Source organism: Bombina bombina, chromosome 6, assembly GCF_027579735.1.
Source record: "Bombina bombina isolate aBomBom1 chromosome 6, aBomBom1.pri, whole genome shotgun sequence".
Classification (NCBI taxonomy): Eukaryota; Metazoa; Chordata; class Amphibia; order Anura; family Bombinatoridae; genus Bombina; species Bombina bombina.
Genome location: NC_069504.1, coordinates 34,380,493 through 34,397,800, shown reverse-complemented (window position 1 = coordinate 34,397,800; position 17,308 = coordinate 34,380,493). Strand labels below are relative to the sequence as shown.

Below are 17,308 nucleotides of genomic sequence, written 5' to 3'. Positions count from 1 at the left end.
GCTCATGGATACAGGATTGGTTTTAAATCTCATCCACCCAGAGGCAGATTCCTCTTGTCAATCCTGTCTTCAAGGCCAGAAAAGCGAGAGGCCTTTCTAGGGTGTGTGAGGGATCTCTCCTCAATAGGAGTAATTGTACCTGTACCTCTAACAGAGAGGGGTCTGGGATACTACTCAAACCTTTTTGTGGTCCCAAAGAAGGAGGGAACTTTTCGCCCAACTCTGGACCTGAAGTGCTTAAACAAGTTCCTGTCGGTCCCATCATTCAAGATGGAGACAATAAGGTCCATTCTGCCCTTAGTTCAGGAAGGACAGTTCATGACTACGATAGACTTCAACACTTCAAGTTCCTAAGATTTGCGTTCCTGGACCAGCACTTCCAGTTTGTTGCACTTCCATTTGGTCTAGCTACTGCCCCAAGAGTCTTTACGAAGACTGTGGGGGCTCTGCTTGCAGTGGTGAGAACCAGGGGTATAACAGTAGCGCTATACTTAAATGACATCCTTGTTCAGGCACCATCCTGTCGGCTGGTAGAGGACATTCAAAAGATCTGCTATTTCTTCTTCAATCTCATGGATGAAAGATAAACTTAGAAAAGAGTTCTCTTGTTCCCAGTACCAGGGTGTAATTCCTGGGTACTATTATAGACTCCATATCCTTGAGGATATTTCTTACAGACCAGAGATAATACAAAATAACTTCCAATTGTCTTGCCCTACAGACCTCCTTAAGGCCCTCTGTGGCCCGGTGTATGGAGGTAATTGGGCTCATGGTGTCCAGCATAGACATCATTCCATTCCATCTCAGACCTCTTCAGTTGTGTATGCTGTGTCAGTGGAACGGCGACCACCCAGATCTGTCGCAACAGATTTCTCTGGACAACCGGTCGAGATAATCGCTATCTTGGTGGCTCTATCCAGATCACCTGTCCCAAGGGACATCATTCTTGAGACCATCCTGGGAGATTGTGTCCTGGGAGATTGTGACTACGGACGCAAGTCTATCAGGATGGGGAGCTGTTTGGGGTGCCAGGAAGAAACAGGGCCTGTGGACTCGAGAGGAATCTTTCCTCCTGATCAACATTTTGGAACTTCGAGTGATCTTCAATGCTCTGAAGGCTTGGCCTCTTCTGGGTTCATCCCAGTTTATCAGATTCCAAACAGACAACATAACCTTGGTTACTTACATCAACCATCAGGGGGAACGAGGAGCTCCCTAGCAATGAGGGAAGTATCTCAGATTCTGGAATGGGCAGAGGCCCATAACTGCTTACTGTCAGCAATCCACATTCTGGGTGTGGTTAACTGGGAAGTGTATTTACTCAGCTGAAAATCTTTTTATCCAGGGGAATGGTCTCTCCATCCCGAGGTGTTTGCAGAGATTTGCAACAGATGGGGGACGCCAGAGATAGATCTCATGGTGTCCCGGCTCAATGCCAAGCTACCCAGATATGGGTCGCGGTCCAAGGATCCTCAGGCGGAGCTAATAGATGCATTAGCAGTGCATTGGAGGTTCAATCTAGTTTACATTTTTCCACTGTTACCACTTCTTCCTCGGGTAATGGCCCGCATCAAGCAGGAGCAAGCTTAAGCTATACTAATTGCTCCATAGTGGCCACAAAGGATGTGGTTCGCAGACCTGATGGGGATGTCTTCATCTCCTCAATGGAGGTTACCTTGTAGCAGGGATCTGCTGGAACAGGGTCCTTTTGTTCATCAAAATCTAAATTCTCTGAGGCTGACTGCATGGAGATTGAATGCTTAGTCCTAGCCAGGAGAGGTTTTTCTGAGAGAGTGATTGATACTCTCATTCAAGCTCGAAAGCCGGTCACTCATCGCATCTATCATAATGTGTGGGGGACCTATTTATTCTGGTGTGAAGAGTGTAGATTCCCCTGGCATAAGGTCAAGGTTTCCAGGATTCTTTCCTTTGTCCAGGATGGTCTGTAAAAGGGCCTTTCTGCTAGGTACCTAAAGGGACAGATTTTGGCTCTGTTTTATTGCATAAGAGGCTTGCTGAGCTTCCTGATGTTCAATCTTTTGTTCAGGCTCTGGCTAGAATCAGGCCTGTGTTTAGAACTACCGCTCCTCCTTGGAGTTTAAATCTAGTTCTTAAAGTTTTGCAGAGGGCTCTGTTTGAGCCTATGCATGTGGTTGACATATTATTGTCTTGGATGGTTTTTTTTCTATTGGCTATTGCTTCAGCGTGCAGAGTCTCTGAGTTGGCTGCCCTGCAATGTGAGCCTCCTTACCTAATTTTTCATGCTGATAAGGCTGTTCTTCATACTGGGTTAGGTTTTCTCCCTAAGGTTGTTTCTGATTGCAACATCAATCAGTAGATTGTGGTTCCTTCCTTGTGTCCTAATCCTTCTTCTTCAAAGGAACGGTTACTTCATAATTTGGATGTGGTTCAGGCTTTGAAGTTCTATCTTCAAGCTGCGAAGGAATTTAGACAGACTTCTTTGTTGTATATTCTGGGAAGCGTAGACAACAGAATGTCTCTTCCACTTCCTTATCTTTTTGGTTGAGGAGTCTTATTTGCTTAGCAAATGAGACAGCGGGACATAAGCCTCCTCAGGGGATTAAGACTCATTCAACTAGAGCTGTGGCTTCCACTTGGGCCTTTAAGAATGAGGCCTCTATGGAGCAGATGTTTAGGGCAGCTACTTGATCCTCCTTACATACCTTTTAAAAAATTTACAAGTTTGACGTTTTTGCTTCGGCTGAAGCAGCTTTTGGGAGAAAGGATTTGCAGGCTGGGATGCCCTCAGAGTAGGGTCCGCCTCTCTTTTTACCCTCCGGTTTTCATTCAGTGTCCTCTAGAGCTTGGGTATATGTTTCCCACAAGTAAGGCATGAAGCCGTGGACTCTCCTCATATTAAGAAGGAAAACATAAATTATGCTTACCAGATAATTTAATTTCCTTCTGTATGAGGAGAGTCTATGGCCCTGGTCCGTGTTCTCCATTGGGCGGACCAAAATTTTTGTTTATTCTCCTGGCACCTTTTATACCCTGATATTTCTCCTACTGTTCCTTGTTCCCTTGGCAGAATGACTGGGATATGAGGGAAGTGGGGGAGGTATTTAAGCCTCTGGCTGGGGTGCTTTTGCCTCCTCCTGGTGGCCAGGTTCTGTATTTACCACAAGCAAGGAATGAAACCGTAGACTCTCCTCATACAGAAGGAAAGGAAATTATCTGGTAAGCATAATTTATGTTTTATAACCCCTTAATGACATCCAATGTACCCTGTTGGTCAACTATCTGTTTCTCTTACATAGCTGTAAGATAGTGGTTTCTCACCAATAGCTTTAAGCTGCACTATTTCTACATGCCTCACAGCCATGGGGCATTCAGAAATAGCATGCTCCTGGCTTTTTCTGAGAGACCTGCACTCTTATGGTCATAGAAGCCCTTTAAGGGCTTAAAAAAACATGATCTCGGTCACCAACAAACAAGATTGAACGCAATCTCTATCATGAGTATGCAATTACTAATTGGAATCCTGTTTATGAAGATGACAGTAATGTAACAGACAATCATGACACTTATTTTTCATTTTCATGTACAGTACGCCATGTTATATTGCACAATGTAGCATGTGGATGTTATTATATTTGTATATCATTTGTAGTGTGTGTTCTTGTTTAATTACAACATGTGCGCTCATAATTCCTTGTGAAAAATATTGCTGCTCTTCTTTATAGATATTTTTAATTCTGTATTACTTTAGTTTAGTTATAGTGTTTTAGTAGATTGAGATATTTTATTACGAAAAATAAATGTGTACATTTTTGCATTGCATGTCAAATGTATGCACACAATTGTTTTCTCCAGTATAGGTATCTAAAGTTTTATATTTTACCAGCTTGGTGCCTATAAGTTAAATTAAATGGGAAAGCAGGAACATTTTTAGCTGATGACAAAGTGCTTAGATGCATTTTTACCAAAATAATAAAACAAAGCTGGGGGGATGATGTATTTTAGAATGGGGGGGGGGGTGCATTTTGAAATTTAGCCCTGGGAGCCAAGTTCTCTAGAAATGGCCCTGCACAAGATCTCCTCTTTGTAGGGTGGGGTAGGTGGGAAAACACCACTGGCTCAGTCAGACTGCAGCATCAGCAGAGAGAGGCAGACAGTGGGACACTGACAAATAGTTCAACTTGGTGACACAGCAGTACAGTACAGCAGAGCACTCAATAAATGAGTGAAGTTAATCTACTGAGTCTGTGAAAACACAGTGAGTGATGTGAATAATTATTTATACCTTTTTATAATTTTGAAGTGAATTATATACACTACAGAGCAGCAGGTAAGGTGTGTGTGTTTGGTTAACAAAATTATTTTTAAAAGATTATTAAGTAATCCCTTATCAGATTGTCAGAAATTCTTATGAGTCACTCACATACTGATTTATTCTGATTCAGAATATATCAGAATGTGAGTGACTCATAATAATTTCATTGTTTTTGCTGCCTTGGATGATCACCATTAACCCCTTAGTGACCAGACCATTTTTTAATTTTCTTATCATTAGGAGGGCTATTTTTTTCTGCTGTGTTTGTGTTTAGCTGTAATTTTCCTCTTATTTACTGTACCCACACATATTATATACCGTTTTTCTCACCATTAAAGGGATTTTCTAAAGATACCATTATTTTAATAATATCTTATAATTTACTATAAATAGTTACATTGTAATACTGATATCTGTCAGGAATCCCTGAATAACCCTTCACATGCAGGGGCGTATTTATGCATAGGCCAACAAGGCCGGTGCCTAGGGCTACAGATTTGAGGGGGCGGCACTGGCACTGATATGTTGGCACTTGGCAGGTTGACATTATTATTTTATTTAAAAAAAAAAAAATTCCTGTGTGGCGGTCACGCGACCTGGCTTTTTCCGATGTCACGTGACATTTTCCTCCTTCCACCCGCCTTCCTGAGACATGAGTGTATTTGAACTTAGAATAGAAGAATTTTAGCAATATATATTTGTTTTAGTCTAGAAAAAGTGCTTCCAGTAAATGTTATGACAGTTTTAAGTGTCATACTAAATTAGAAATCACATCTAGTATTAGAGCATGTGAAGTTTAATTGCTGATTCACGGGGGGGGGGGGCAGCAGGATTCTAAATGCCTAGGGCAGCAAAAAACCTAAATACGCTATATATTTTTTTTTAGTAGACAACCCAAAGTGTTGATCTAGGCCCATTTTGGTATTCATGTCACCATTTCACCACCGAATGCTGTCAAATAAAAAAAATGTTAACTTTTTAACAAGCTTTGCTCAGAAATAGCAGACATATATGGCTTTGGCATTGCCTTTTGGTAATTAGAAGGCTGTTAAATGCCGCTGCGCACCACACTTGTACTATGTCCAGCAGTGAAGGAATTAATTAGGTAGCTTGTAGGGTTAATTTTAGCTTTAGTGTAGAGATCAGCCTCCCACCTGACACATCCCACCCCCTGATCTCTCCCTGACCCCTCTCAAACAGCTCTCTTCCCTCCCCCACCCCACAATTGTCACTGCCATCTTACGTACTGGCAGAAAGTCTACCAGTGCTAAAATAAAAGCCTTTTTTTATTATTATTTTTTTATATATATAGTTTCTGCAGTGTAGGATCCACCCTAACCTCCTACCCTCCACAACCCCCCCGCAGCTCTTTTAAGCTCCCCCCTCTTCCTATTTGTGGCCATCTTAGGTACTGGCAAATGTCTGCCAGTAACCAGTTTGTAATAAAATTTGGCTCAGTTTGTATTTATTTTTTTATAAACCCATTTTTTCTGTAGTGTAGCTGCCCCCCTCAATACCCCCTCCTAAATCCCTTTCCCAACACTTATTCCCCCCTCCCTTTCCCTCTCCTGCCTCCTAGCAAGCACTCCCAGAACAGCTACCAGAACTGCTCCAGGGATGGGCCGCCCACCAGCCTCCCTCATATCAATCCCACGTCACCAATGATCATCAACACCATCACTGGCCGATTCAGAGAGGGCCACAAAGTGTCTCTCTCTGCAGCGGTGGCTAAAAAGGGTATTGCAGGATCCCTCAATATCAAGACATCACTGCAATACCCTGAAAACATCTGGAAGCGATCACGATTGCTTCCAGCACGTGAATCCTCAAAGGACATTGTGCCAGGCATGTCCTTGGTCATTAACAACCGTTTTTTATAGGACGTGGCTGGCATGTCCTTGGTCATTAAGGGGTTAATCTATTGAAGAGATCATCCTCATATAGCTGCAACTAAATGTTTGTTATGTGATATATGTAATGCTCATGGGATATTCCACTATCAGACCTAACTTGGCCAGTAGTCTTCTTATCCCGGCATCAAGCTGGAATGATAGGGAATATCCCAGAGCAGAGAAAGTTCGCAAAATAAGGTACACAGTACTCACACTATGCAGGGTAGTCTTTGGAGGCAGCAGGTAGGAATCAGTGGTTAGGCAGTTCAAGGGTAAACCACTTGAAGGACTGAAACAGACAGGATAGTCTCTGATGGCAATAGATAGGGAATCCAGGGATAAGGCAGTTTGAGGGTAAATCAATAGAATGGTCAGGCACACAGAGTGTGGCAACGGAATGGCAATCCAATATTTTAGGGTTAAGGCAAGCAGAGTAGTCAAACAGGCAGAGTTCATCAATGGTAAAGCAACCCAGCAATTCAGGGGTTAAAGTAAGCAGTGTAGTCAAACAGGCAGAGTTCATCAACAGTTAAGCAATCCAGCAATTCAGGGGTTAAGGCAAGAAGCGTAGTCAAACAGGCAGAGTTCATCAACAGTTAAGCAATCCAGCAATTCAGCGGTTAAGGCAAGCAGAGTAGTCAAATAGGCAGAGTTCAGCAACAGTGAATCAATATACCAATTCAGCATACAGATATACAGCACCCAGGAGAACAAGAAGAAACACCTATACTTGGGCACAGGTGAGAGGGACTGAGGCCATTACATGGGGAAAACAGGACGGGCCATGATGATGTCATCAGCATCCTGCAGTTACAGTGCCGTATCCCTAGCATCAAGAGGAGTGCCTGTGTCTGTGGCAACAGCCACAGCAGAGCAGAGAGCAGCGTGACAACATATAATTTGTGCCCGATACTATCTACAGCTAAATATGTTTTATGTGACGTACACTTTGTACCCTGTACTATATCTATAGCTAAATGTGTGTTATGTGACATATAATTTGTGCCCTATACAATATCTACAGCTAAATGTGTGTTACGTGACATATACTTTGTGCCCTATGCTATATCTACAGCTAAATGTCTGTTATGTGACATATACGTTGTGCGCTATACAATATCTACAGCTAAATGTGTGTTATGTGACATACACTTTGAGCCATATACTATATACACAGCTAAACGTGTATTATGTAACATGAACTTTGTGCCCTATACTATATCTACAGCTAAATGTGTGTTATGGGACATATGCTGAGTGCCCTATACTGATATCTACAGCTAAATGTATGTTATGTTATGTGACATATACTTTCTGCCTTATAGCTGTGTGTTATAAGACATATATTTTGTTCCCTATAGCTACAGCTAAATGTGGGTTATGTGACATATATTTTGTGCCCTATAGCTACAGCTAAATGTGTGTTATGTGGCATATACTTTCTGCCCTTTATAGCTACAGCTGAATGGGGCCTCTTTGCCCTAAAATACCCGGGCCTCTTTTTGGTCCTAGTCCGACCCTGTCTGGCACACTACTAGCACACAGATTGATTAATCTGTGTCACACACAGTTGTTTAACTCTGTAAAATTAAATAAAGTAAAAGTAGTATCTAGCCTCCTAGTGCTACTGTTACAAGCCAGTAGCAGGGCTTAAAATATCTTTTTTTTTTCCTTTCTATTATTTCTCTATCTTTTCTCTGTCATTGTTGTCCCCCTTTTCTCTCTCTCTTTCTGGCAGCAAGACAAAGCAAACTGTAAAGCATTTCTAGCTTGCAGGGAAACATTTTGGGCCAGATTATGAGTTGTGCGCAGTTACATGCAAGCAAAAAGGGGTTTATTGCTTCTGTTTGTGTGCATCAGGTTTTTTACTTGTATATCAAGCTGAAAGTAAATGCAACTATGTGAGCACAATTGAAGTTAACACTTGCTGGGGTAGCGCACCCTCAGAGCTCTGGTTAACTGTTTCGCAAAACAAAAAAGTGTCACAAAACATATAAAAAATACATTGAAAAGTAACGTTACACTCAACAAAAAAAGTTATAAGGGCTCAAAGATATGAGGCTGCAAAAGACTTTAACCCTTTAAGGACACAGCTTTCAGTTTGCTCAATTGTTTTATGACGGAAAAATTCCGTCATATGTCCTTAAGAGGTTAACATAAAGATACATACTGACAGCCAGATTACGAGTTTTGCATTAGGAGCTGTGCAGTGCCAATGAGCAGTTTTTTCTCACCGCTCACTTACCTGCAGCGCTGGTATTACTGGTTTTTACAAACCCGATGTTTAAAGGCAAGAAGTGAGCGTAGAGCAAAATTGTGCTTCATACCGCACTTCAATACCACGCTGCTTAAGTCAGCGGAGAGCTGGTTGTACGTGCTTGTGCACGATTTCCCCATAGACATCAATGGGGAGAGCCTAACCAGAAAAGTCTAACACCTGCCAAAAAGCAGAATAAATCTCAGTAACACAGCCCCATTGATTCCTATGGGTAAACACATTTTATGTTTACACCTAACACCCTAACATGAACCCCCGAGTCTAAACACCCCTAATCTTACACTTATTAACCCCTAATCTGCCACCCCCGACATCGCAGACACCTACATTATATTTATTAACCTCTAATCTGCCGCTCCGGACATCGCCGCCACCTACATTATACTTATTAACCCCTAATCTGCTGCCCCCAACATCGCCGACACCTACATTATATTTATTAACCCCTAATCTGCTGCCCCAATGTCGCCGCAACCTACCTACTTATTAACCCCTAATCTGCCGCCCCCAACCTCGCCACTATATTAAATTTATTAACCCCTAAACCTAAGTCTAACCCTAACCCTAACACTCCCTAAATGAAATATAATTTAAATAAATCTAAATAAAATTACTATCATTAACTACATTATTCCTATTTAAAACTAAATACTTACCTATAAAATAAACCATAAGCTAGCTACAATATAACTAATAGTTACATTGTAGCTATCTTAGGGTTTATTTTTATTTTACAGGCAAGTTTGTATTTATTTTAACTAGGTAGAATAGTTATTAAATACTTATTAACTATTTAATAACTACCTAGCTAAAATAAATACAAATTTACCTGTAAAATAAAACCTAACCTAAGTTACACTAACACCTAACCTTACACTACAATTAAATAAATTATCTACATTAAATACAATTAAATAAATTAAATTAAATTAGCTAAATCACAAAAAAAACATTAAATTACAGAAAATAAAAAACAAATTACAGATCTTTAAACTAACTACACCTAATCTAATAGCCCTATCAAAATAAAAAAATCCCCCCCCCCCCAAAATAAAAAAAAAACCCTAGCTTAAACTAAACTACCAATAGCCCTTAAAAGGGCCTTTTGCGGGTCATTGCCCCAAAGAAATCAGCTCTTTTTCCTTTAAAAAAAATAAATACAAACACCCCTTCAACAGTAAAACCCACCACCCACACAACCAACCCCCCAAATACAATACTAACTAAAAAACCTAAAGCTGAAAAGGGCATTTGGATGGGCATTGCCCTTAAAAGGGCAATTAGCTCTATTACAGGCCCAAAGCCCTAACCTAAAAAATAAACCCACCCAATACACCCTTAAAAAAATCCTAGCACTAACCACCGACGATTCACTTACCGGGAGAAGTCTTCATCCAAGCGGCAAGAGGTCCTCAACGAAGCCAGCAGAAGTGGTCCTCCAGATGGGCAGAAGTGGTCCTCCAGATGGGCAGAAGTCTGCATCCAGATGGCATCTTCTATCTTCATCCTTCTGGCGCGGAGCAGGTCCATCTTCAAGACATCCGACGCAGAGCATCCTCTTCCAATGAAGTCTTCTTGCTGAATGAATATCTCTTTTAGTGACGTTATCCAATATGGCATCCCTTAGATTCCAATTGGTTAATAGAATTCTATCAGCCAATAAGAATTAAGGTAGAAAAAATCCTATTGACTGATTGGATCAGCCAATAGGATTGAACTTCAATCCTATTGGCTGATCCAATCAGCCAATAGGATTGAGCTTGCATTCTATTGGCTGTTCCAATCAGTCAATGGAATGCAAGCTCAATACTATTGGCGGATCCAATCAGCTAATAGGTTTTTTTCTACCTTAATTCCGATTGGCTGATAGAATTCTATCAGCCAATTGGAATCTAAGGGATGCCATCTTGGATGACGTCACTTAAAGAGATATTCATTCAGCAAGAAGACTTCGTTGGAAGAGGACGCTCCGCGTTGGATGTCTTGAAGATGGACCCACTCCGCGCCGGAAGGATGAAGATAGAAGATGCTGTCTGGATGCAGACTTCTGCCCGTCTGGAGGACCACTTCTGCCGGCTTCATTGAGGACATCTTGCTGCTTGGATGAAGACTTCTCCCGGTAACTGAATCTTCGGGGGTTAGTGTTAGGATTTTTTTAAGGGTGTATTGGGTGGGTTTATTTTTTAGGTTAGGTCTTTGGGCCTGCAATAGAGCTAAATGCCCTTTTAAGGGCAATGCCCATCCAAATGCCGTTTTCAGGGCAATGGGGAGCTTAGGTTTTTTTAGTTAGTATTTTATTTGGGGGGTTGGTTGTGTGGGTGGTGGGCTTTACTGTTGGGGGGGGGGTGTTTGTAAAACTTTTTACAGGAAAAAGAGCTGATTTCTTTGGGGCAATGCCCCACAAAAGGCCCTTTTAAGGGCTATTGGTAGTTTAGTTTTGGCTAGGGTTTTTATATTTTTTTTGGGGGGGGGGGTTATTTTGATAGGACTATTAGATTAGGTGTAATTAGTTTAAAGAGCTGTAATTTGTTTTTTATTTTCTGTAATTTAGTGTTTGTTTTTTGGTGATTTAGCTAATTTAATTTATTTAATTGTATTTCATGTAGGTAATTTATTTAATTGTAGTGTTAGGTGTTAGTGTAACTTAGGTTAGGTTTTATTTTACAGGTAAATTTGTATTTATTTTAGCTAGGTAGTTATTAAATAGTTAATAACTATTTAATAACTATTCTACCTAGTTAAAATAAATACAAACTTGCCTGTAAAATAAAAATAAACCCTAAGCTAGCTACAATGTAGCTATATTGTAGCTAGCGTAGGGTTTATTTTATAGGTAAGTATTTAGTTTTAAATAGGAATAATGTAGTTAATGATAGTAATTTTATTTAGATTTATTTAAATTATATTTAAGTTAGGGGGCGTTAGGGTTAGACTTAGGTTTAGGGGTTAATAAATTTAATATAGTTGCAGTGACGTTGGGGGCCGCAGGTTAGGGGTTAATAAGTGTAGGTAGGTTGTGGCGACATTGGGGGTGGCAGATTAGGGGTTAATAAATATAATGTAGGTGTCGGCGATGTTGGGGGCAGCAGATTAGGGTTTAATAAATATAATGTAGGTGGCGGCGATGTTAGGGGCAGAAGATTAGGGGTTAATATTATTTAACTAGTGTTTGCAAGGCGGGAGTGCGGCAGTTTAGGGGTTAATATGTTTATTCTAGTGGCGGCGATGTCTGGAGCGGCAGATTAGGGGTTAACATTTTTATTATAGTGTTTGCGATGCGGGAGGGCCTTGATTTAGGGGTTAATAGGTAGTTTATTGGTGTTAGTGTACTTTTTAGCACTATAGTTATGAGTTTTATGCCACAGCTCTGTAGTGTAAAACTCATAACTACTGACTTTAAAATGCGTTACGGATCTTGTCGGTATAGGGTGTACCGCTCACTTTTTGGCCTCCCAGGACAGACTTGTAATACCGGCGCTATGGAAGTCCCATAGAAAAAAGGGTTTACAAAGTTTACGTAAGTTGGTTTGTGGTAAGGTCAAAAAAGTGTGCGGGCCCCTAAACCTGCAAGACTCGTAATAGCAGTGGTAGTGAAAAAGCAGCGTTAGGACCTGTTAACGCTGTTTTTTTACCTTACCGCAAAACTCGTAATGTAGCCGATATACTGTACATGTCTAAAGATGTATATGTATATATATATATGTGTGTGTGTGTGTGTATATATATATATATATATATATATATTAGCTGTTGCACATGGCTCCACTCACGTGGATTTTGTGATTTGTAAAAAAAATAGCGAAAAACGTGACCAGTTGCAACGACATGTGCCGTTCGGGTTGGACACTAGCTGACATGAACTTTGTGAGTTTTCGTCAATTCTCTGTGTTTCTCGTACATGGGCACCAATCAGCTAAGTTGTGGGTGGGGCATCTGTCTGGCACATCAAAAATATGTTATTATTCTGTTTACAATTACTTTAATATTAAATTGTAATGAAATATTATGACTCAACTGTAAGATGTGAAATAAGAGTATCTAGCCTACTAGTGCTCTGCCGTGTTAGTAAAATACCGTCTGCATATAGCCTGCTGCTTTACACATTGTCCCAGACCCTTCTGCTGCTCGTCTATAATGTACTGCTTACCTATCCTGCAACTGCTCAGCCCAGATCCTGATGCCTCGGTATCTGAGCATTTAGCTGTTTTCTCTATTTCCCCAGTGTGTAGGCTCAGCAGCAACACAGTGACAATATAATACCTTTTGGAATGTTAGTCTTATGTAGACTTGCTGGTAGTGAACATACTAGCGAACACTCAACATCATTATATATTGACAACATTATTATTAGTAAGGCTGTATTAAGTGATAATATTATTCAACAGTTATTTTGTGTGCTGAATACAATAAGTAAATGTAATGTCCAACTCCAAAGTAAAGAGCCAAGAGTCACAAGTAGTCAATGACTGTTAGCAGCTGTTCTCTGTACTAGAAGTGTTTTTTTTTATTTATTTTTTTTATTAGTGGTTAGCAAGTTGTTGTTACTTCTCCTGCACTAAAGGATGGATTATTACAGGTGTTTGTGGGCTTAAAGTGATCAACCTCAGTCTAATTATGTTGAAAGGATCACAGCAAGTGATGTGTGACTCAGTCATCTTTATGACTGCCATCTAGTGGCTGGGAGGAAAATATTCACAACAAACTTTCCATAGCTGAGTTGTATTAAAATAACCCAATTTACTTTAAACTTTAACTGGCATAATTAGCGACTACAGCATCACTCAATGTCTCAACAGGAGAGAGCACAATCATAAAGGCCATAGTGACAACTTGTAGGAGATGCCAGCTGAGATACCCACTACTAACTGTTACTTTTTCATTCTAACACTCAGTAACATATATTGTACTGTATATTCCCCATAACTCAACATACTACAGAAAATACATATGAATGAACAGTATAAAGAAGCAACATTACCACAAATGATTTTACAGAAATCAGACATTTGAAGAGATACAGAAATGTAAATTAACGTAAAATACAAATAATCAGGTCTATTTGTTAACCTTTGTAAATCTGTTATGTGTATTGAACATGTCTCATAACTACAATTTTGCAGGCGATATCAGATTGACTAGAGGGATTGAAGATGAAGAAGTGCTGCTTCCTTGCTTTACTACATATAAAAGTGAATTTAAGTTAACGCATCTTGTTGTAAACTGGCAACAAGAGAATGATGAGGTTGTCCACAGCTTTTATTATGGCAAAGATCAACCACAGTATCAGCATGAGGTCTTTCTAGGAAGAACACAGTTATTTCCTCAAGAATTTCCAAAAGGAAACTTGTCCCTGTTGCTGAAAGCCTTACGGACATCTGACTCTGGGATGTATGTGTGCTACGTGTTTTTAGATGACGCAAAAGGATTTCACACAGAATGGGCACAACTTGAGGTTAAAGGTCAGTAACTATAACAAATTGTATTTGCATTAGAAACAGATAATGTGGTTAAAAAGGGAAGGTGATGTGTGAATTAGATGAGGAATGTACTATACATTTAAGAACATAATGACATGATTCATATCAAAAGTATACACAGGGAGAAGCGCACTCTCAGGAATGGACAACCAGCTCAATAACTTATTAGATTATTCTATGTCAATTTACCACCCGGGTGCAGCTTCTTTTTAGCCCAGTATTGCTTTTCACAGAGTAGAACTTTCCTGTAGTTTATCAGTCTGATCCCACCTATTACGGTCAGTCCAGCGCCAAAATACCAGGCAATTACACTGTGAAGAAGGAACGCCGCAAACTCGGTTGATCATTTTAGCCTTTTATGGGCCTCGTCAGTGAGGTGCAGCCATATTCCTCTAAGCACACTGAGCAAGGATGTCTGGTTGCCCCTTTTTCCCTTAGGGAGCTGGATTGTCTTTGGGCACAGATCAGACTGATATGCTACAGAATATTTCTCCTCTGTAAAAGACTTACACCTAGATTTAGAGTTCTTCCTTATACGTCAAAAGCAGCGTTAAGGGGTCCTAGCGCTGCTTTTTACCGCCCGCTGGAATTTAGAGTCAGGCAGGAAAGGGTCTAACGCTCACTTCCCTATCGCGATTCCAGGCTACCGCAGATCCCCTTACGCCAATTGCGTATCCTATCTTTTCAATGGGATCTGCCTAACGCCGGTATTTGGAGTCTTGGGAGAAGTGAGCGGTAGAGCCTCTACCGACAAGACTCCTAACGACAAAAAAAGTCAGAAGCTTTATGGGCTAACGCGTGAATATAAAGCTCTTAACTACTGTGCTCTAAAGTACACTAACACCCATAAACTACCTATGTACCCCTAAACCGAGGCCCCCCCACATCGCCGGCACTATAAAAAAATTTTTTTTTAACCCCTAATCTACCGACCGGACACCGCCGCCACCTACATTATCCCTATGAACCCCTAATCTGCTGCCCCTAACACTGCCGACCCCTATATTATATTTATTAACCCCTAATCTGCCCCCCCCAACGTCGCCGCTACCTTACCTACACTTATTAACCCCTAATCTGCCGACCGGACCTCGCTGCCACTATAATAAATGTATTAACCCCTAAACCACCGCACTCCCGCCTCGCAAACACTATAATAAATTGTATTAACCCCTAATCTGCCCTCCCTAACATCGCCGCCACCTACCTACAATTATTAATCCCTAATCTCCCGCCCGCACCGTCGCCGCTACTATAATAAAGTTATTAACCCCTAATCCTAAATCTAAACCTAACCCTAACACCCCCCTAACATAAATATAATTTAAATTAAACAAAATAATATTCCTAAAATTAACTAAATTAATCCTATTTAAAACTAAATACTTACCTATAAAATAAACCCTAATATAGCTACAATATAACTAATAATTACATTGTAGCTATTTTAGGATTTATATTTATTTTACAGGCAACTTTTATTTATTTTAACTAGGTACAATAGCTATTAAATAGTTAATAACTATTTAATAGCTACCTAGTTAAAATAAATACAAAATTACCTGTAAAATAAATCCTATCCTAACACTACACTATCATTAAATTAATTAAATAAATTACCTATAATTACCTAAAATAAAATACAAAAAAATAAACTATTCTATAATACAAAAAAAAACACTAAATTACAAAAAATAAAAAAGAATTACAAGCAGTTTAAACTAATTACACCTAATCTAAGCCCCCTAATAAAATAAAAAATCCCCCCAAAATAAAAAATCCCCTACCCTATTCTAAAATACAAAGTAATCAGCTCTTTTACCAGCCCTTAAAAGGGCTTTTTTCGAAGCATTGCCCCAAAGTAATCAGCTCTTTTACCTGAAAATAAAAATACAATACCCCCCAACATTACAACCCACCACCCACATACCCTTATGCTAACCCACCCAAACCCCCCTTAAATAAACCTATCGCTAACCCCCTGAAGATCATCCTACCTTGAGTCGTCTTCACTCAGCCGAGCCGAATTCTTCATCCAAGGTGCGCAGAGGAGGTCCTTGATCCGGTAGAAGTCTTCATCCAAGCGGGGCAAGAAGAGGTCCTCCATCCGATAGAAGTGTTCATCCAGGCGGCGTCTTCAATCTTCATCCATCCGGAGAGGAGCGGAGCCATTTTCAAAGGAGCTGACGGGAAGCCATCCTCTTCAACCGATGGACTAACGACGAATGAAGGTTCCTTTAAGGGACGTCATCCAAGATGGCATCCCTTCAATTCCGATTGGCTGATAGAATTCTATCAGCCAATCGGAATTAAGGAACAGCCAATAGAATGCGAGTTCAATACGATTGGCTGACTGGATCAGCCAATCGGATTGAACTTCAATCTGATTGGCTGATTGCATCAGCCAATCAGATTTTTTCTACCTTAATTACAATTGGCTGATAGAATTCTATCAGCCAATCGGAATTGAAGGGACGCCATTTTGGATGACGTCCCTTAAAGGAACCTTCATTTGTCGTTAGTCCGTCGGTTGAAGAGGATGGCTCCGTGTCGGCTCCTTTGAAGATCGCTCCGCTCCGCTCTGTATGGATGAAGATTGAAGACGACGCCTGGATGAACACTTCTACCGGATGGAGGACCTCTTCTTGCCCCGCTTGGATGAAGACTTCTACTGGATCAAGGACCTCCTCTGCGCACCTTGGATGAAGAATTCGGCTCGGCTGAGTGAAGACGACTCAAGGTAGGATGATCTTCAGGGGGTTAGCGATAGTTTTTTTTAAGGGGGGTCTGGGTGGTTTAGAGTAGGGGTATGTGGGTGGTGGGTTGTAATGTTGGGGGGGGCGGTATTGTATTTTTATTTTCAGGTAAAAGAGCTGATTACTTTGGGGCAATGCCCCGCAAAAAGCCCTTTTAAGGGCTGTTAAAAGAGCTGATTACTTTGGTAGTTTAGAATAGGGTAGGGAATTTTTTATTTTGGGGGGCTTTTTTATTTTATTAAGGGGCTTAGATTAGGTGTAATTAGTTTAAACTTCTTGTAATTCTTTTTTATTTTTTGTAATTTAGTGTGTTTTTTTGTATTATAGAATAGTTTATTTTATTGTATTTTAGTTTAGCTAATTGTAGGTAATGTATTTAATTAATTTATTGATAGTGTAGTATTAGGTGTATTTGTAACTTAGGTTTGGATTTATTTTACGGGTAATTTTGTAGCTATTTTAACTAGGTAGCTATTAAATAGTTATTAAATAAATACAAAGTTGCCTGTAAAATAAATATAAATCCTAAAATAGCTACAATGTAATTATTAGTTATATTGTAGCTATATTAGGGTTTATTTGATAGGTATTTAGTTTTAAATAGGATTAAT

General features: G+C 40.1%; 1 protein-coding gene across 1 annotated transcript in view; it reads left to right on the top strand.

Annotated features, from left to right (window-relative positions):
• Positions 1–17,308, top strand: part of LOC128662556 (uncharacterized) — a 156,314-nt gene that overhangs the window by 64,580 nt on the left and 74,426 nt on the right. The window contains exon 3 of the mRNA XM_053716350.1: positions 13,585–13,923. Within this exon, the coding sequence (XP_053572325.1) occupies positions 13,585–13,923 (339 nt within the window). The remainder of the gene's footprint in view (positions 1–13,584; positions 13,924–17,308) is intronic.